At 30.2% G+C, this 22,032-nt stretch overlaps 3 protein-coding genes and 1 long non-coding RNA gene across 9 annotated transcripts; 3 read left to right on the top strand and 1 right to left on the bottom strand.

The window, feature by feature from the left end:
* The first annotated feature begins 530 nt into the window (after positions 1–530).
* On the top strand, positions 531–6,846 carry LOC127066053 (zinc finger protein on ecdysone puffs). The gene is made up of 10 exons (XM_050999287.1): positions 531–631; positions 1,177–1,536; positions 1,631–1,774; positions 2,627–2,856; positions 3,446–3,830; positions 3,910–4,068; positions 4,294–4,534; positions 4,609–4,803; positions 4,913–5,097; positions 5,188–6,846. The coding sequence occupies exons 2-10, from the start codon at positions 1,183–1,185 to the stop codon at positions 5,680–5,682; spliced, it is 2,388 nt and encodes a 795-aa protein (XP_050855244.1). The 5' UTR covers positions 531–631; positions 1,177–1,182; the 3' UTR covers positions 5,683–6,846.
* A 2,107-nt stretch (positions 6,847–8,953) lies between these two features.
* On the top strand, positions 8,954–12,289 carry LOC127066073 (cytochrome P450 4C1-like). Of its 3 annotated transcripts, none has more exons than XM_050999332.1 (11): positions 8,954–9,202; positions 9,481–9,749; positions 9,965–10,055; positions 10,129–10,320; positions 10,411–10,504; positions 10,602–10,704; positions 10,804–10,918; positions 11,023–11,135; positions 11,247–11,315; positions 11,417–11,585; positions 11,692–12,289. In XM_050999332.1, the coding sequence occupies exons 2-11, from the start codon at positions 9,486–9,488 to the stop codon at positions 12,114–12,116; spliced, it is 1,635 nt and encodes a 544-aa protein (XP_050855289.1). In that variant the 5' UTR covers positions 8,954–9,202; positions 9,481–9,485; the 3' UTR covers positions 12,117–12,289. The 3 variants fall into 3 exon arrangements, with proteins under 3 accessions (XP_050855289.1, XP_050855288.1, XP_050855290.1); XM_050999333.1 differs by lacking the exon at positions 8,954–9,202 and having other exon boundaries at positions 9,399–9,749; positions 11,692–11,871; positions 11,956–12,289; XM_050999331.1 differs by lacking the exon at positions 8,954–9,202 and having other exon boundaries at positions 9,387–9,749.
* On the bottom strand, positions 11,555–12,513 carry LOC127066074 (uncharacterized). Its single transcript, XR_007782268.1, has 2 exons — positions 12,291–12,513; positions 11,555–12,105 (listed from the first exon to the last, which is right to left on the bottom strand). It is a non-coding gene; the product is annotated as an uncharacterized LOC127066074 (long non-coding RNA).
* A 606-nt stretch (positions 12,514–13,119) lies between these two features.
* Positions 13,120–22,000, top strand: LOC127066502 (microsomal triacylglycerol transfer protein). 4 transcript variants are annotated; one of them, XM_051000328.1, is made up of 7 exons: positions 13,123–13,286; positions 13,862–14,006; positions 14,305–14,480; positions 15,448–15,471; positions 17,999–18,192; positions 19,149–19,808; positions 19,994–22,000. In XM_051000328.1, the coding sequence occupies exons 3-7, from the start codon at positions 14,411–14,413 to the stop codon at positions 21,737–21,739; spliced, it is 2,694 nt and encodes an 897-aa protein (XP_050856285.1). In that variant the 5' UTR covers positions 13,123–13,286; positions 13,862–14,006; positions 14,305–14,410; the 3' UTR covers positions 21,740–22,000. The 4 variants fall into 4 exon arrangements, with proteins under 4 accessions (XP_050856283.1, XP_050856286.1, XP_050856285.1 ...); XM_051000326.1 differs by lacking the exon at positions 13,862–14,006 and having other exon boundaries at positions 13,120–13,286; XM_051000329.1 differs by lacking the exons at positions 13,862–14,006; positions 15,448–15,471 and having other exon boundaries at positions 13,120–13,286.
* The last annotated feature ends 32 nt before the right edge of the window (positions 22,001–22,032 follow it).

Raw genomic sequence — 22,032 nt, 5'->3', positions numbered from 1 at the left:
TAACAAAGATATCTGTTGATAATTAATTTAATCGTTTTATATCTTTGATCGATATTCTTGAACACAATCGATATTTTTGAATAATATTATTATTACTAATATACCGATTAATACTTATTAGTTCTACGTTACTTAGTAATTACGAATAGAAAAATATCATGATCATTTTCTTGAACTTTGAAATGAATTATTTTTATTGTAATATTTACTAAGTATAATATATATGTATTTATAAAATACGACGAATCACATTATTTTAATTTCTACTATAACGAGGTATCGAATTACGAACCAATGAAATTGGTGCTAACTTACGATCTATCAATTGGACAACAGAAAGAGTCTTTTGATTGGCTAACCTGATTTGGATCTACGATATTTACCAATTACAAATATTCTTTTGCACAGATAAGTGGGCATTGGTTAATTAGTATTTTGTTTCAAATGATACTGACAACGTACTGACAATCATACGTACGTTTTAACGAACATACTTTTTTTTACGATCGTTAAGGATTAACAGTTTGCAACCATTATTGGTTAAGCGTCTGGCAGCCCTGCTTTGGCAATTTCCATTTCGTTTTAGGCTTGGGTATATTCGCTTACTTATTCCACGCCCTGATATATTTCGGTACGTATATTGTTGATAATATTTTATTATTTTTATCAGATTTTAAGCAATATTTATAGAGAAAAATTATATTATTAAAAATCAAAAATAATATCATGTGGATTTTCTAATATCGAAAGATAACGTATATACGTATATATTGTGGTAAGGACGCCTACGATAAATTCCTTACAGATTTACGACGGCGTCCTTTTTTATAAAAATCCATGTGAATTAAATATCTTCCTATATGCTTATTTATTCAAACGAAATATTATTATTAAGATCATTGAAATGTTCATTAATTTATTTATATTTTGTTAGATTTCTATGATATACATGTATATATCGTAATACTGGAAACGTTATGATCCGTAGATATTTAGCGACATGAAACGCAATAGATTATAAATTGATGAATAAATTCTCTGATATTTCCCAATGGAAATATACGGAAGTTTTTAATTATGAATTCAAGTTCTATATGTAAATTTATTGTATCATAAAATTTCTAGATATCGTCATGATTATTCTAAAATGTATTTTTAATAATAATCGTCTTACAGAAAAACATGTCTTTTAATCGTGGATTAAAAAGAGATTCCTTTGGGAATCGAAACTTCAATAATCGTGGAAATAGTGGAGGAGGTGGAGGTAGACCTGGTAATATCGGTGGAGGAGGAGGAGGAGGTGGAGGCGGCGGCGGTGGTGGCGGTGGTGGTATGGGAAACAATATGGGAGGTGGTATGGGTGGAGGAGGAGGAAATAGCGGAATGAATCCTTGGGAAGGAGGAATGATGCCTGGAAGAGGAATTTTACCTACTCCAAATAATAATATATCTTTGGCTTCTCCGCAAGCACAGCTAGCAATAGCGAGTAATCTTCTTTCGAATTTGTTACGTACTCAACAAGAAACACAACCACAAGTGAGTTTTCTTTTTAATTTCCCATGTAAGATGAAATATAATTTCTGAATAGCTTCTTCAAGATTTATTAAAATAATTATTCCTTTTGAATAAGGTACCATCTTTACTCAGCCTTGGAAATAATTTTTCTGGACCAGGACCGAACTTTCCAAATCAACAAAACTTTTCATCAGGACGATTTAACGATCGTCCAGTAAGACACCCTGTCAAGAATCAACGACCTCAACCGTACAATAAGGTATGCAACTATACAGTATTTTGTTTTTAGAAACAGGCGCAAGCCTTTCTAAAATGCTTAGTGGATTTTTAAGTGGAAGTTGAAAATGGGCAAATTTTAGTCCACACTTCCTTTCTTTCTTTTGTATCTTTGAAACATCCCAATACTTAAAATTCGTCTTCACATATCAATTGCTTGATTGACAATTCAGGTATTCGATCAAAAGTACTCTATGAATCACAAAGATATAAACAATTGTTATCATTTGACAAAGTTTGTATCCTATGATTTTCAAGGGAATAAATCATCACTATACAATTTCATTATAAATCTCTGCCGATAGATATTGATTTCAAAGATCTCTTTCCATTTGATCTATGGAAATTAACAATGTTGAGGCACAAATTTCAGTGATAATATATGGGCATTATTTTCTGTCGACTTGCTTCACCTATATTCTGTCTTCTGTCTATCGTCTCAAATAAAGTCGATGGTACAGATATTTTCAAAACAATTGCACGCATGTGGGACTTAAAAGTCTTCTTCATTCCAATGATAAATTTCTTTTGGAGGACAAAAACAGTTTTATAAATATCATAAGCATGATCATAATGATCATTGCAGATACAAAATAAAACTATATGCTACGTTTAGCATCTTCAACTACATGTTATGATTTTCCTTTCCCTTCCACCTTTGAGTGGAATCAATGACCTTCGTTGTTTCGCCATACATGTCCTGCTTCCATATCGAATAGAACATTTTTCTCCCTCAAGTGTCCAATGGTTCCTAGAACCAAATTCGACTTGAGAAGAATCGCAGTTTTATCAGATACTTCTCATGATGGTTTGGTCATTTGACCTACATGACTAGATGGGCAATCGAGCCCGAGATGGCCCTGCTGGGCGACGTGGCCTATCTGCACAACAATCTCGTGCACCCCAGTCTGGCAATCAACGTATGAATGGAAACCAAAATCAACATCGCAACGATAAATCTTCTAAACCAATTCCTGCCTCTAAACAAAATCAGACTGCCAAAAAGGAACAGCAGGACAATAAGACCTCTGATAATGAAAAAGCAGAAGCACCTGTTGCTAAAAGGTAAGCTCCTGGTGATTGCGAATAGTTTCTTCAAACTTCAGTAAGTCTCATTCTGTCATCTATCTTTGTATGTATGATGTTTCTTGGTATTACTGTCTATAATACAGTCGACACTACTTCCTTTCTCTTTTCTGTCATTAAATTGTATCACATATTTATTCCATATTATAAATGATACTTAGTGAGCATTTACTTTTCAATATTGACAATACATTTACGCTACATCGAAATTCATACACATATCGATTTATTCTCACATGCCCTCTTATCTAAAAACACCATCTAGTGTATTAGTCCATTATAATGGACGACTAAAAATTTCAAACACGATTTGGTGTGAAAAGTGTGAGAAATCTTCTGCCCAATCAATTTTCTAAGTTTTACATACATATCTTATGTATTTAATATTACTGGATAATTGATCACATGTTAACATTCTAAATTATAATGTCTGTCATAGGCATTTAGATTTTCTTGTTATGATATACTTATTTCAAATCTATATATATATATATATCTATATATATATATACGTATAATATATACAATATATATTTCAATGAAAGACACGTATTTATCTTTGAATTAGTGAACTTGTGGAAGAATCTGAAGATAAAAAACGTGACTGGAAGGATGAGAAGAATGAAGTAGAAGAAGTTAAAATAGATAAGACAAATGATACGGAAGCAAAAGTTACAAAAGAAGATGAAGACGAAAAAAAAATAGAAAAATGTTCTGCTACCGCTGCTGCTGCTGCTGTTACTACTACAACTACTACTACTAATACCGCTGCTGCTACTAATAATACTGCTACAGAAGAAACATCTAAAGAAGCAAATGCAACTAACTCTGACAAGGATTCAAAAGCAACTGGAAAGAAATCTGAAGCTAGACATGCAGAAAGCCGTTATGCGGAAGTACCAATGAGCCATATGTTTTGTTACATATGTAACAAACATATGTGGGATGGTTATGTAAATATTTGTAAATTATATTGTTTTCCAATCATATATACATATATATGTGTAATACTAATACAAAATTTCTTTACAGTCCTTTGAGAATCATTTAAGAGGACGTGCACATCAACTAATGATGGAAAAATTGGACGAATCGTATAAATTAAAAGTTGATTTAATGAGACACGAATTAAGAGTAGCAGAGGAACAACGTGGACTTAGTCTAAATAATTCTAAACGTCGAGGCAAAAAGGTTTGTTATATTTCGCTATACGAGTCAGTGATTATAAAAAATTATGTAAACAAATTATTTTTCAAGAAGAAATATAATGAGTTTTCTTTTTTGTGCTCTTCATAAAAAAAAGAGTATATATATATATATGATATAAGAAGTAATTAGTTTCATAATAGCAATCTCGTATGATGTAAACAATGTTTTTTTAGTTAAAAAAAAATATTTTCTATGTGTAAATTTTAGATACCTGTAGATCTCAATATAAGAGAATATTGTACAATGTGTGATTTAAATTTTTATGGAACTTTGTCAACGCACCGTAAAAGCGAGAAGCATCAACAGTTGAAAACATTTTTGCATCCACGTTGTTTCCCATGTTTAAAAGAGTTTCCATCTCGCATAGAATACGATGAACATTGTCTAACGCCAGCTCATATGAAAAATGCTGTACAATGTGAAGAACAACGTAAGAATAAAAAGAAAGGTGAGTAAAAAATTAATATAAAAATCATTGGAATACGTTAATTACACGTTATTTACGATGATAAATAATTACAGAAAAACTTGGAAAGGGCGAAGCTGAAGTTCGTACCGCTGATGACGAAGAAAAGGATATTGGCCCTGATCAAAAAAGTGAGAAGGAAGATGAATCCGGAGAGCACGAATTTATCACTGACATTTCAGAAAATTTGAAGGATAAGAAATTTAAAATACCTTCTTACAGGTATTGTCGACAAAATCAATTATCCATAGGTATGTCAATGCAACAATATTTTACGATTAATCAATAATTCTGATTTTTAACGATTTTCACGTACTCGAAATTGTACTTGTTTAATTAAGAAATTCTTTTCTTATATAGGTAAATCTTTAGTGAAGGAAGTGCAAGGATATTATTGCGAAAAATGTCGAAGATTTATGTTATTATCCGAAGACATGAACGCTCATCTTCGTAGCATAACGCATTACAGAAATTTCGTGCAAGAAGTTAAATCTTTAACTGCTAATACTACAAATGCAGAATCTAAAGAAACTGAAGACATTGAGGTAAGCTATTAGTTTTTATCGTAAATAAAATTTTATATATAATTTGTTCATACGTAATACATATTTCATTTTAAAACGTACATGTTACAGACCAAGAGAGATAACTCATCACAAAATAGCGAGGAATACGAAGGCAATTGGAAACGCCGTAAAGTTGCTCATTCCGAGGATGAAGATAACGGAGAAACTAAAGAGACACAAGATAACAGCAATGAAAGTTCCTCGGTTCAGAAGAAAACCGATGGGGATGAAAAATATGATCCTTTAGAAGCTGATGCGGAATCAGAGGAAGATGAGAATAACGAAACGAGTGGAAATAATGAACAAACTACAGAAAATGTTACTAACGAGCAAGAAAAGAAAACGCCCGTTGAAAAAATGTGGGCTGACATAGATAATGACAATGATCTTGAAATAGGAAATTTAATAGACGACGGTGATGAGAAAGAACATGCAGAACTTGAAAAAACAACGCCGGTTAGCGTTGAAGTTACACACACTCCGCAAATGAATAAATCACCACGAGGACGTGGATATTCACGAGGACGCGGTGGTGGTCCTCGTGCTCGAAGATCTCGGCGATAAAAAAAATAATTAAACAAAAGGAGCAACAACTGGAATTCATAAGCGTATTTTTGAATATTCTATTTCTCTCTTTAAAAAAAAAGAAAAGAAAAGAAAAGAAAAAGAAGTGATATCGTTCGAAATAAAACATGAAACATAAGACAAGAACATCTTACATATTCTATAATTCATGAGAATTTTAAAATATATAATTTTACAAATTATTGTTATGTAGCAAAACTTTGAACAAGAAAATTTTTTTTAATTTTCGATTATAACATCGTATAATGGGATGAACGTCATCACGTCAAGTTTACTTTATCTTATTTCGATATAACTTTATATACTCGTAAATTATCTGTCCATTATAAAGCTTTAATTTCACATGCAGATTGGTATTGTTTTTTAATAGCCTCATATATATATATACATAATATTGTTATTATTATTATTATTATTACTATTACTATTACTATTATTACTATTATTATTACTATTACATATAACTCGTCCGTATTAGATGCTTAAGATAGAAAAAACAAGGAGTATACAAAATATCTACATACTATATTATAGATTAATACTATAATATCTGAAAACAAAACTTTGTATGTTGAAATTAGAAATTATAGATAAGGATGGTCTTTTTATATTAACATTCATGAACGATTGCAATATAATTTTAAAAGAAAATTTATTTGTTCCCTACGAGATATTGTAAAAAAAAAAAAAAGAAAGGAAAAACTGATTTGTGCAGCTAATAGATCATCAAATGACATATTCGTAATTTATATAAAGCGATACATATTCTTAAATACATGTATATATATATTTATGTACATGTAGATTGTTAATTTTAAACAAAAAAAAAAAAAACATTAGTTGTGAAATTGATATATAATTTGACAAGAATATAAATATACCTGCGAATTCACAGGTAATGTACATAATTTTTTTTACTTTTTCATTTTTAACTTCATTCATACATAAAAAGCTGAAAGAGACATTAATGGGATATTAATAATAAATGAAAATATTTACTTTACGCAAAGCAATTGTATAATTTAATATTACAATTATGCAATCATCCATAATTATATAACATGATATCATTCCAATAAGTTTTTCTGTACTAAGGATATATAATGCACGAAAAATAAATGAAATAAGAATGTATGAAAAATTATTGCAACAGTATTTGTTGCTTTCTTATTTTCTGTCAATATTAATTCCTTATTTAATATTTTATATATATATATATATATATAATTATATTATAATATAATTATTACAAAAATTAATTATTATATTATTTACAATTTAATAATTATCATACTCTTTCTCTTTTCATTTTATGGGATTACTAGAAACAATTTCTTAAATCACGACCATATATATATATACACAATATACATTCATAAAATAATTCACTCTTTGATGCAATCATTTAAAATAACTTTAGAAAACATAAAATACAATCGATATCTGATTTTCTAAATAATCTTTGGACACTATATTTAATACGAATTTGATTTACAAAAATTCATTAATTCCTTATTCGTATATTTTGATATTATGTTTATTTTTAACGCGATTATATTTGTAGATTAATTCATCGATTTATAAAAATGCATTTCTCTGTTATAAACCTAGATAAAATTTACACACACACGCACATATATATATATATGAAAAAAAGTACATATATTAAAAAAAATTATTCGTTCGCTTTAAACGTCATATTTTTAACATGCATTATATATACTAGTACTATCAGTAACATAGCGAATTTATTTTCCAGTTTTTCTTCCATGCATTTACATTTTAATGCATTGAATACATTGATATATAAAACTAAATATTTTAAAAATATTCTTATGCTGTACGAGAATTATTCATCAAATACGTTGACTTCAATAGTTTATTTTATTAGCGGCATCAAATATTTTATTAACTTATATAATTACATTACGAATAAATATTTGTATAATTAATTCTTTTCTATTTTATCGTTACACTAATATACTGTATTTTACAACTTATACCACGTTTTCATTTGTTTTATATCAAGTCCATTGTTATACTTAGTATCGTATAAGTTATATCAAGTACTGTATAATTATTATTCTACAATCCATTAATATTGCTTTTGTATATCCATTGATCATTCGTAACGCTTAAATGACTAATAAAACGATTTAATGACATATGTTAAAATTAAATTAATTGGTAATATCGATCGTTAATAAATAAAATAAAGTAATTTATTCGTAATATTTCTTTAACTTTATTCAATTATACGATCAGGTTAATTTTCGTAAAATCATCAGATACTATAATTAATTTTTATTTGTATAATATAATAAATATATAATTAAATTTTGTTGTTTCTTTTTGTATTATATATTTTGCAAATCATCGTACGACTTTTTAGATAGATGTACTTTAAATATTTTTCTAATATTTGACACATCTCTCGTATCTAAGAAAAATATATTTTGTCACAAATTCAAAAGTCCAAATTACTGGTAAGATTATAACAAGCCGGTATAAAATTATGATAAAAAAATCTTTCGTTTCCTTTTGTATAGACAAACACATTGACACATTATAATCTTACACTACATTATTCATACAACTTTATTATCGTTTCCCTGATTTTATTTAAAGATCAAAACATTCATCGATGTAAAATATAACAAATAATTTCTATATGAAAATCCACCAATCAGAATCCATTATTCTCTATTTTGGTATCCAACCAATCAAATGCATTTCTCATCCCGCCATTTAAACTCGTTAAAATATTCAAAATTTTCTAATCGCAAAGAGTTATTAGAATACAAATTTTAATAAGTATAATAAAAATAATTAAAAATGTTAAATAATATAATAATATAATAATATATCCGTACATCGGGATCAAAATTGTCGAGAATATTCTGCAAATTTATTAAAACATTAAAAATTTTATTATTGCTTCGAAATACCAGTATACAAATTTTGAGATTATTTATCATGTCGCGACCGAAATTATCGAGAGCATTGCGTTTTGTAAGACGAAATAAAACAAAAAATATAATATGAAAACGAGAATACAGCATGTGATACTTGATATTTAAGAATTATATTTTCGCATTATTTTTTCCAATTATTATTATGATTGGTTGAAATTTGATTTATGGCAGTCTTAAATATAATAGCACTTATATATTACTATTTATGTTTTACCTATTACGTCAATTTGTGTCCCAAGGCTCTAACAACATTATTACTACTTTAATCTTTTTCTGTCCATTTATAATTATGCGTCCGTCCATATAACATCTTCGTTTTTTGGTGATCATGGACTTCACAAGCGTACAGTTATTCAGTTACTAGCCATTTATTATTCCGGACACATCTACTACTGATTTTGGGCATAATTTGAAATTATTTTTCGAATTGTAATAGTATATTAACAGTTCCGAGTGCTTCGATTACATTATTATTATCAATTTTTTATTCTTTTATTTTTCTTTTCGTTCGCCAATTACAGCTGGTAAGTGAAAATTATTTTTACGTTTAAAACTTTAATCGTGAAATAATATATAAAATGAATAATAATAAAATATCGTGTTCATTTCAATCGAATATTAATGTTCGTTCGTATATTAATTATAATTATTATTTTATATTTATACGTGTAAATATTACGCGTGTACGCATAGTAGGATTTTTCTTTTTTCATATTTTCGTATTGTGTAAGATCGCGCGCGTATATGTGTGTATGTTATGTGAAAAGATTATATTCAATTAATTTTTCGTTTTTTTCTACAGATATAATGTTCACAATCTTATTGGGTTTTATTTCATTTTTATTTTTATTACACTATTATATAAAATATCGAAGAATAGGAAGAATACTTCAAGATGTTCCAGGACCAAAAGCATATCCCATAATAGGAAATATTTTAAGATTCCAGTCTAGCAATTTAGAAAAAACTTTCGGAAAACTTTTGGAAGTCGATAAAGAATACTATCCAATCTATAAAGTATGGTCCTTCTTTTTTACCTCGGTAACTCTACTTCATCCGAAGGATATTGAGGTAAGTAATTATAAATGCAAAAGCGTAATAAATTTTATTTCCTTTCTCTTTTTACATCATATCCATTAACGTAATTTTATGGAAAAAAGAGAGAATATATATATATATGTATATGAGGATGTAATATATATATATATATATATATACAGATATATATATTATAGCGTGAATATAAGTTTATGTATATGTATGTACATTTTTTATTTTCATCGTAGAAACTAGTCAAGAGTAGCAAAAATATAGAAAAAAGTACAGCTTATAATTATATAAAACCTTGGCTATCTAATGGATTGGTAACTAGCAGTGGTAATAATATGAACTTGATATTATAATACTTGGAATAATTTAATAATAATTAACGTAAGGTTTTATTTGAAAGGTGACACATGGCAACGACGACGAAAAATTTTAACGCCTTCCTTTCACTTTAATATTCTGAAACATTTTCTTATAACATTTAACGAAGAGGCAAAATATCTTGTAACATCATTGAAAGAGGAAACCAAAGATGGGCCAATTATAAAAGATACGTTGCAGCTTGCAAACAAGCACACTTTAAATGCTATATGCGGTTAGTTAAATAAAATAAATATTTTTAATTTCGTTGTTATAACATTTATCAAAGAATAAATGATTTATATTTTAAAGTTCATTTTCGTAGAAACGGCCATGGGTATCCCTTTAAAGGGAAAAGAAGAGTTACAAATTAAATACCGCGAAGCTGTTCACAATTTCAGCAAAATTGTATCGTACAGGTAATTAATCAATTTTATATATATTTATTCGAAAGACATCGCTTTAATCTAAAGGAAAAATTTATCGTTATTTATTTATTTTTTTTTTCTTTTTTAGAATTTTGAGACCTTGGTACCATTCAGATTTCATATTTTCATTTTCATCGCTTGGCAGAAAACAAAAAAAACTTTTGAAAACATTGCACGATTTTTCATCAAACGTAAGATTTTATTTTTTCTCTATTTCTTTTTTCTCATTTAAATTGAGCGAATAATAGATCAATTTGATTTTTTGCTTTGTTCTTTTACCGTTATTTCAGATAATCACGGAAAGGAAACGTTTTCATCAACAAACTAACGGGAAATACTTACAAAATTTGGAAGAAATGGATGAAAACGACGTATTTGCTAAAGAATCCAACAATACTTATAAGAGTATTTTAATTGTTTAATAAAAAAATATGAATCATAAAAATGATTACACAAAATTCGATAAAAAATAAATGGGTTAATCGATCTTTTTTTTTTTTATTTTACAGATTCGATGTCCAAGAAAAAACTTGCTATGTTAGATTTACTCATAGCCGCTTCGAAAGATAATCAAATCAATGACGAAGGAATTCAAGAAGAGGTCGATACTTTCATGTTTGCTGTACGTAAATATCACATAGTGTGTAGTCTATTTCGAAAAGTAAAAAATAAATGAAAATAATTTATAAAAAAGGATAAATAAAAAAATAAAAAAAAAAATATATTTCTGCAGGGTCACGACACTACGGCAACATCATTAAATTTTTGTTTGCTTCTTTTTGCAAAACACAAATCTGTACAGGTAATTCCTTTAATCGAAGTAATTAGTATAATAAAAAAAAAAAAAAAAAGAAAGAAAAGAAAATTTATTCATGAACAATACATGATCTTATTGATTTATAGGAAGGTATAAGAAACGAAGTGAACAATATCATGCAACAAAATGATTGTAATTTGACGATCTCGATGCTTGGTCAATTTTCATATATGGAAAGATGCATAAAAGAATCACTGCGTTTGTATCCTAGCGTTCCTTCTATATCACGTTATTTATTAGAGGACTTGCAATTGGGTATGTGATATAATTACAGAAAAATAATTACATTTAATAATCTTTCTCTTAGTCTTTTCAAAATATCAAATATAAAAATTATTAACACACATATTATAATTTTCAGAGAATCATTTAATCCCAGCCGGTGTGGATTGTCGCTTAAGTATTTACAGTATACACAAGGATCCAAACTATTGGCCAAATCCAACGATTTTTGATCCTGATAGATTTTTACCAGAAAACATAAAGAATCGTAATCCTTATTCGTACATACCGTTTAGTGCAGGATTACGAAACTGTATTGGTAAATGTTGCATACAACAAACGATCAACTCGAAATTATTGTTTCATCTTTTTTCTTTTTCTCCTTTTTTTTTTATTTTAATAGGTCAAAAATACGCTCTCCTCGAAATTAAAGTAATGTTAGCCTACATATTGCATCATTTTCGATTAGAACCAGTGGACGAATTGGATGATGCTAAATTCATGGGAGATATGATTTTGACTTCAACGAAACCGCTTCATGTCAAATTTATACCTATAAAATGATAATGATTAAATCTATTTTTATATTATATTTTTCTTGGAAAATGGAATAAATAGCAAATATAAGGGGACATATTTTCTATAATTTTGGTATATCGGTAGACAGAAATATTTGATCTGTATTGTATTTTTATTTGCAAATATGTAATAGAACGATAATTCATGTAAAAATATTACATGCTACTTGCTTTATCGATTTATCCATTTTATGTTATGCAACACTGGAATAACAATCCTTGAATTTTAACATTTTGATTTGCTGATAATGCTGATTAGAAAAAAATTTTTTATGTACATTTTTCATTTTTTTAAATATTTTTTTCTTTATTTTTATTTTTATTAAAAACGTACGAAATAACTCTTATCTTATCATTCAGAAAATGAGCTATGTTTAGTTTTACTTATTACATCGATAAATTATTTTCGACGTTAAAATCTATTATTTCTTTCTGATATATGGTAAATTACCGATAGGTGATATATTTTCTCAGTCGATAAGAAAATATCGATTGAAGAAACGAATTCTTTCTGAAATATGATAAAAACAAAATTTATTTCATAATGTCATAATTTTCTAATTACTTATTATTTTTATATTTTAAGAATAAAATAACTCGTTAAATATAATATAAAAAATGAATAAAAATAGAAAAAAACATTCATAATAAAAAATAAAAAATAATATATATATATATGTATGTATGATGTATGATGTATATATATATATATATATATATATATATTACATGTTTGAATTGTTGACGAACACGAACAAAAAATTTATATATAAAAATTCGTATTGCCGGAAACTTGTTAATTAGTTCGTGAACTTTTTAATATTTAACGTAAGCATCATAATATTTAAAGAGATATCAAGAGACCTATGATACAAAACGAAAGCGTAGAAAGATAAGAAAGGTTATAACTAGTTCAAAGATTCCATGAAAATGATAAAGACGATAAGAAATATTTATTGTTTAGTATTACTGAGGGAGCTGTATACATAGTAGCTCGATCGACGGGATATTTTAAGGAGCTAGAATTGATTCCCATCAGTTTTCCATAAGTTGTTTAGCGTTTCACTAGTCGATAAGAGAGACTATCAAATATAATTTTCAAAGAAAACGTTAAATATTTTATAAACGTTGCTCTGACGGTATTGGCTATCAACAGGTATTGTAATTAATAATCTATCACATTTTCAATCATTTATATTTTCTCTAAATACAAAAGATATCATAGGAATTATATATATATATATATATATATATATATATATATATATATATATCTATGACGTTAGATAATCGTTTCGAATTTGGAATAACTGCCAAGGATGCTTGTTCCATTAATCATCGAATTTACGAAGAAGAGAATCAAAACAATAAAGAAAATTTATTGACCATAGATCTTTCAATAATATCTAATAATATTAATCACGATAATTGCGATCATACGTGCTTTCTTTGCAAAAAGATATATTTGCAAGTATAAAGTATTCGAATAGGAATGCAATTGTGGTATGACGACGCAAATATTTCTGGCGCGATTTTTTAAAATACAAAATATGTTGGAATAAGATCTGATTGGCTATCTTCCGACGAATATTATATTTAGATTTTATATGATATCCGGTATTACTACACAAACACATACACACACACATATCACACCAATGCACAACATAACCCCACTTCGCGTTCCCGCCTATTATAAATCTCCTTATTTTTTTTTTTACCAATACGAAGAAGAGAATAAACTAGGATTGGAGAGAAGAGTGCAGTGGCGGCACAACGCGACGTACGGACGGAAGATGAACGAACGACGAACGAACGAACGACGAACGAACGAATAAACGAACGAACGGACGAACGAACGAATGAACGATCTAATGTACGAGTAAGAAAGAGAAAAAATACAGAGAAGAGAGAGAGAGAGAGAGAGAGAGAGAGAGAAGACAAGACAAGGAAAGAAAGAAAAAAAAAAGGAGGAGAAGGAAAATGAGAATGACTGGAGGATAAGACGAAGGAGAGAGGGAGGAAAAGGGAGGGTCGGAGGGGGACAGTGGGGGGATAAGGGGGTTTGACGGGTGCCGGTCCCGTCACGATAACGCAGCGCTCTGTCCTGTACTGTCCTGTACTTTCCTATACTTTTCTGTGTCTCTAATTATAATTTCTGTTTATATTCGTAGAAAGTTTAGAGAAGAGAAAGAGCATTGCGGAAACGTTGTAGAAGCGTTTAAAATCTAAGAGGAATAGGATCGAGAAAGATCGTCTACAAGGAACGAGGATAAAGATATGGCCTGTCTTAAAAGGCCACCGTTCACTACTCTGATCGTTTACCTCGTCTACCTTCTGACACTCTTCGGTGAGTAAAGAGGCTGTTGGCCTCCCTGATACAAAGTCATTTCCTACTTTACCACGCGTGATTATGTTCTTTTTCATTTTATCTTATGACACACGTGCGCCACCTCTCTTTCTCTCTCTTTCTCTTTCTATCTATCTATTCTTTCTTTTCTTTCTTCTTACTATCTTTCTCTCTCTCTTTCTCTCTCTCTCTCTCTCTCTCTCTCTCTCTCTCTGTTTCATTCTTACTTATGACGAAATCCTCTCCTACATCGTCATTATCGTAAAAATTTCTTTTTCAGGTATATGTATGTATGTATGTATGTATGTATGATTGCATCTGTGTGTGTGTATGCGTGTGTGTGTGTTGTATGCATGTAGAACGATTATATTTATAAAAGAAAAAAAATATAATGAGCTTAAGTGGGCGATAATACATCCTGCTAGACTAGAATACGAGATCGATAAGAACATCCGTTGATTATCGAACAATTGAACGACGATCGACCAATCGCTGATCGTATTGTAATTAGTAAGGTGTCTCGTCATTGGTCGACACTTCACCCGCCTTGTAACGAATTTCTGTTTCGTCTTTATGTATATATGATAAGATACATTTTTTTTTGTATATGTATATGTATATGTTATACACAATACAGACGTAATATTAAGTATATATATAATATATATATAATATATATATGTATATATGTATGTATGTATATGTATGTATATATGTAAATTTAATGTTACGTCCTTATTGATTTTTTTATAAATATTTTTGTTATATATTTCTCACTTTCCATTTTACGCATATGAATATGCAATTACGCACACACACACACACACACACACATACACACGAGCATTAATATTTAATGTAAGTTATTATTCAAAATTAACGTTCAATCGTGTAAGTTCTTTTTAAAAACATCGTAGAAAGACCAAATTTTATATAAAGTTTCCTTCTTTTTTTTTTTTCTTTACAGGTTCCTACTGTCAGATGGCGCCAGGTAATTGACCAATTTCTTTGCTACTACCTTACTCAATTTAAAAATCTTATACGATAAAAAAAAGAAAAAAAAGAAAAAGAAAAGAAGTTAGATCATATAACGTATCAAATAATTATTATACAATATGTAAATATTTCACAGAAATGAAACAATCGTATCTATATAACTATATAATTAATTTATTACGTAGGAATTATTAGTAGTCTTGTCACGTTTTAAAAGTGTTCTCCCGCCAGAATACACAAATCCTGTTTGACGAGTCAACTCCTCTGGGTTAGATGTTTAACCAGTGATCAAACCAGTTCGAAATCGTAAAATAAACCGTAATATTGTTCAATAACAGTCGACAAAGCGTGTTTGTCAGTGTATTCAAGTTATCTGTTTCTTTTCTTCTTTTCGAATAGCTAATAATACGTATGCACGTCGCATAAAATTTACGATAACCTTAAAGCTTCTCATAATGTTATCGTTACATTAATACCGTTATAATAATAATTTGTTCCGCGATTCAGGTATCTCGCTAAATACATTTACTCATATATTTAGCTTTATTAATCTTATTTACACAACGAAAAAAGATCGTAACTGCCGTTAAAATGGGTCGTTCACTTTTTTCTTATGAAGTCCATTTTTTTCTTCTTTCTTTCTTTTTCTTCTAAACTCGTTTTGGTGAAATGGTGAAAGTGTCGGTAATGTTGAGACAAAAATTAGTCGTAGATTTTGTATTTTTTATATATAAAAAGAGAAAAGAAAAAAAAGAAAAAAAAGATACCATAGAGGTGAGTAATATTCAATTTTAACAATAAAATAATTATGTTTATCGATAATTAATATCACTTATAAAAAAAAAGATTGTTCTAATTTTAAATGATTTACTTTGTAAAAGAAATTTTAATAGCACTGAATGAGATACGTATAAAAATCTTTTCGCATTTTTTATGTTCTTCATTTTTCTTTTTCTTTTTTCTTCTTTTTTATTATTATTATTATAATTTTGTTTTTCTTTTTTCTAATCTTAGGAAGTAATACATTTTCAGAAAACATTTTCGTTCGATAATAAGATTATAAAAATTCATGCGGAGCGTAGGATCAAAGAGGTTATAATTTTTTTCATCTTGCAACACACAATACATTTTACTCGTAAATATTTTTTCGTTCGCATATATTTTTTCTTGTTTCAAAATACTTCGCAAATTAATTATTTTTCGTCCGTGTTATGCGACTAATGTCTGTTTTTTTTTTTTTTTGAGAAAGAATTCGATGTTAAAAAAAAAAAATTTTTCACTTTCGAAAAAAACAATGCAATTTCGAAATGAATATTCGGCATTCTTGCACTTGAGGAAAAAAGATATTATCATGAATATATATGGGTCACCTTGAATCATTTATTTTTTTCCTTTGTTACTTTAACTCCAATTAAAATAAAGAAAAAAAAAAAAAAGAAAGAAATATGGCTGTTACTATCTGAAATATGTCTATTATTTTGTGTTTCACGAAAAAAAAGAAAGGAAAAAAAAATTATACTACTTTAGGGGGGCTCGTTCTACGGTCCACAGAATTTTTTCGTAAGATCATTTTTTACGGGACTTCGGAAAGTTATCAGTATTTTTTTTTGCATATAGGATTTTTATCAGATACACACACACACGTACATACATACATACATACATACATATACACATACAAACTATATACTTATATATATATATCTAAAGATTAAATAATTAATTACATACAGTTAAACAAATTACATACGTTAAAGAAGATTATTCTTTTATTTTATTTTCATCTACTTATCCATATTCTCGTCTGGTTCATTTAAATTTAATTTTCTGTCTGTTAGTAGCAATATCAATCGTTAGAATCTCGTCGCGACTTAACGGTGACCTTTTAGTAGCTTGTTAGATGTATACTCTCGTGAGGAGTCACTGGTCCTCCGACACAGATATAAAATCATACACTGACGTACACATACACACACACATATACAACAGAGATACAGCAGCAGACATACTTACTCACACATGCACTCTTACTCATACATGCACTCTTACTCACACAAGCTATTCCAACATTGACTCATGAAGCGGTTCTTCGACTACAGTGGACCCAACAGACGACGCGTAAACTCGTAATCGGTCGCCTCGTGGCTCTTAACATTTCGTTCGAAAGTCGAAAGTCATACTCACGTATTATCAATTCTAAAAAAAACAGAGAACCAATCTGATTTCATAAATCAACTATTCGAGTTACAATATTTTTTCTTTCCTCCTGATGTTTTCTTTCTGATTTTTTATTTCTGGAGGCATTTTCATTCTATCGTTATTGTTTTCCATTCTTTTTTCTTTAATAACAACTGTTGTCATCATCAATGAAAAATATATAAATTGCAAAGCAAATTTTTCGATCGAGCAACAACCATAATAATAACAACCTACACCTATAATAACTACGACGACGTTAGAACATTGTTAATTACAGAAGAAGAAGAAGAACATGTATTGGATATTGTGCATTATATTTTCAGCCGTAGCCAGTGCCATCAAAGGTTGGGATGTCGGAAGTGGCCTGAAATACCAGCTAACTACAACAGTTTTGTTCAGAGAATCTGGACCCTCCAAGTTTGCCGGTGACGTTGGCTTTCAATTAACTGCTGAGCTCGATGTGTCCGCTGTTTGGAGGGATCCCAACGATCCAGAATCTTTTCTTTTGAATATCGAGGTGATTTTATTTGATATTACATTTTATTTCGTTTTATATATGTATGTATGTATGTATGTATGTATGTATGTATGTATGTATGTATGTATGTATGTATGTATGACTCGCACGTAGAACAATAATGTCACGTCTTCCAAAGCGTGATGTGTCGTTTCGATTAAGTAGTATGGTATGCTTAATATATCGTCTCGTACAATTGATTTCAATTGCAAGTGTAAAAACCCGTTAACGATCTACCGTATGTACTTTGTGGAATCCATTTTGAAAATACCGTTATTACGTTCCATTGTCTTTTAGATTCTTTTGTTTTGGTTTTATGTTATTTTTTCCACCATCTCAATGTATGATCTATAGATCAAGTGAAAAAAAGTAATTTATATATTATTACATAATGTATTGTGTGTATTTAAGTTGAATGTATTTTATTCTTTTTGATTATGGTAGTACCATTTCCAAGAGCATGTATCTTTGTTAAAAAAAAAAAGAGAGATAAAAAAAGATAAAAAAAAAAGCATTTTTCGTATAAACAGCTACGTACACACGAAGTCGATATACGTGCATATAATTTTATCTTTGGCAATACGGTTTCTCTTGCGATGAAATCCCGGTAATATCGATAACCTTTTACATGACTTACATTTAAATTAAATGAACGATTAATCGTGTTTGCTTTTTGATCGAAGGAGAAACGTCGATACGAATTTCGACGATATCTCTTAAGTTATTTAATTTGTGATATTTTCTACATCGTTATTCTCTACGTAAGTACGTTTATACGATTTGAACGAATTCGTAAATTGATTTGAGTGCAATTAACAAATTCGATAAATACTTGTTTGATTTTTTCAATTATAAAAATATCTATGACAGACTTTGGAAAGATTTTGATGTGCAATGTCTGTTAAGGCAAAACAAAAAAATTGATAAATTTTTTTCTTGTTTCTTTTCGTACATAGATTTCATCGCCGCAATTATTGATTAAATCGCGAAAAGCACCAGAACCGGAGGGTTTCGTAGAACATTCCTCAAGAGTCAATGAAATATCTCAAAAGCCTGTAATCGTTTTGTGGAAAAATGGTGAAATTAAAGCGCTCTATTTGGATACGTCCGAGCCGGTGTCATCGAAGAATCTGAAACGTGGCTTGGCGAGTATTTTTCAATACAAAACTCTCGACGATGAGATACGCGAAAAGGATGCATCGGGTGTTTGCACGGTTTCTTACGTTTCTTTGGGACCGAAAACCATACTGAAACGTAAACACAATTGTAAAATCAACACTAACGCTTTACCGGCAAAGAAACAACATCCTAATTCTATTCTCGATGTGAACCTTGTTAGTTATCGTAATGTTACGTACGATTTGTCGCCATTTTTATTACCAACGATTATAAAGGAAGAGGAAGAACACCAGTTGACTTTGGTGACCAGACCGGAAGTAGGTAGTATGGTTACGTCGAAGAGATTATTAGTAGAGATTCCAAAAGATACCAAGGTGGCACATTTAGAGGCAAATTCCGTTAAACACGCTGTGGCTCTTCTTCAACCTGGTTACAGAGAAACTGACATAGAACTGGAAATGGAACCCTTTACTTGCCCAGAATCTGGATGTCCAATGGTATATACTTTATTACAATTTCTTGTATGTGCTTGATACATATTTATTTAAAATATATATATATATATAAAAAAAAGCAATTTTTTCCAATTAAAAAATAAGTTGAAAAAGAAATGTAAGAAAAAAGTAAAGAAAAAAAGGAAAAAGATTTTACATAAGACTGATAAAAAAATAATTCATTTCAGTTGGAACAAATGGTCGAAGATTATCGTGAGTCTTTAAATAATGCGGCTTTGGGAACGACGAAATCCGCATCGGCTTTTTTGAAGCTGTTACCTCTAGTCAAACGAACGTCCACCGAACAATTAGTAAAATTATTAAAGAGTCCACGTTATCGACAGCTGAAGACGCAACTTTTGGACCTTTACGGCTCGACCTCGACACCAGCAGCACATCAAGCTGCTATGAAGATACTCAGGCAAGATGAGACAGGCGATGATACTGAGAGATATCTTTGGGCCTTGTCCATGTCTCCAACTCCGGATGCTGATATAGCCAAGGATATTCTTAGGCGATCGGAAGAGACCATGCAAAATGATAAACTATCGGAAACGTACGCTTTAACAGCAGCAGCGATTGCAAGACATTGCGGAACCTCGGCTGTGATAGAAAAGGCACGATTTAGTTTAGAATTAGGTTTAGATAGTTGTACGGGAGAAGAATGTAAGATAAAGTTTCTACGAGCTCTTAGAAATTTAAAGAGTAAGGAAGCCATTCCAATACTTTTAAAATACGCCGAAGATACGAGTTCTGCTACAAGTATCGTAGCTTGGCGTGCATTAGCAGCACTACCACGTGAAGATATAACATCTGACGTTAAGGAAGCTGCATTTAAGACGTTTTATCAGATCGGTAAATCTAAGAGAGACAGCAGTGCTCGTACTCTCGCATTGGATATCATTCTAGAAAGTGGACCGTCCAAGGAAGAACTTCGAGAACTCGTCGAGTCTTTAGCCAGTAACGATCTGCCATACGAGATACGTAAATATTTGAGTCAACGTTTTGAACAATTATCTGAAAAAAATCAAACGTTCGCACGTAATCTGAAAGAGAATTTCGATGAACTTCGACGGAAGGTTAACAATTATCATGTGTTAGCTCAAAAAGGATTGAGTACGGCGTTTTCACGAAGTTTCTTGAAATCAAGGGGTAGTAATGGATCTCTCGTAACCATTCAAGAAATAAACGCTGGATTGTTGAAACGTGGTATAGTAAACGTGGTATTGGAAACCGGTGAACACGAAGAGACAATGTTTTCTCTTGGTCTTTTCGCTCGTGGTCTTAGTAATTTCGTTTCTTCGAATCAAGATGAGAATGTAGACGCCGACGACGAAACAGCTACAGCTGGAATGGAGATCGATTTGTTAGGTGTCGGTATAAGGCCTTTCGTGTTCTTCTCAGGTCAAGGAGAATTGATGGGACACGTTTGGTCCGGAACAGCATCCGAAAGAACGCCAGCTTTCCAAGCGATAACATCTCTGCACAGTCACAGCGAGTTCATACCACTTACAGCTGGTTTCGTAAACGAGATGGATGTTCAAGGTGCCATGAGTTTCGATCTTGCCGGACAAATTCAATTGAGTCTTTGGTCGAGAAACGCTCATTCCTTGGTAGACATGAGTGCTGGTATCGTAATTCAAGGTGGTAGCAAGTTGCGTTCGAATTTCGTCCAAAGCATGACAGAATATTCGTTGACAATGGAACCGAAACTGGAGCTAACCACCGACGTAGATTTTTCGGGTCAAGTCTCACTTTGCATGAGACTCAGCCAACCGGACACATTGATCAAACAACAGATCTACAAAATCGAGAGGATACCCAACAGCAGGCACAGATTACGAAAAACGCGAAGAATAAAACTCTTCTCCCCTGGCAGATCGTACCTGCTTAACAGAAAGAACAACGAAATGTGTTCTAAAGTGTATAGCTAAGAAATAATCTATAAATCGAAAATCGAAACGAAGACTTTACATCGACGATGGTGTCGCGCAATAGGATATTTAATTCACACGAACAACAAAGAGACTAAAGATTATTTGTATGTATATGATCGTGTGCGCGTAAGTTAACCCTATCCTTTCTTGTTTTGTTTTCTACTGTTCGTCGTCCGCCAAGGATGCTATTTATAAACGTGACATGTTTGTAGATAAGGGTTAAAATTTTATTAATAAAAAGAATATCTAAAGTTATAACACTAGGTCTTATAACTTATCTACAAAGAATA

This window comes from Vespula vulgaris, chromosome 9 (assembly GCF_905475345.1).
Source record: "Vespula vulgaris chromosome 9, iyVesVulg1.1, whole genome shotgun sequence".
NCBI lineage: Eukaryota > Metazoa > Arthropoda > Insecta > Hymenoptera > Vespidae > Vespula > Vespula vulgaris.
This window is presented reverse-complemented; position numbering and strand designations above follow the sequence as displayed.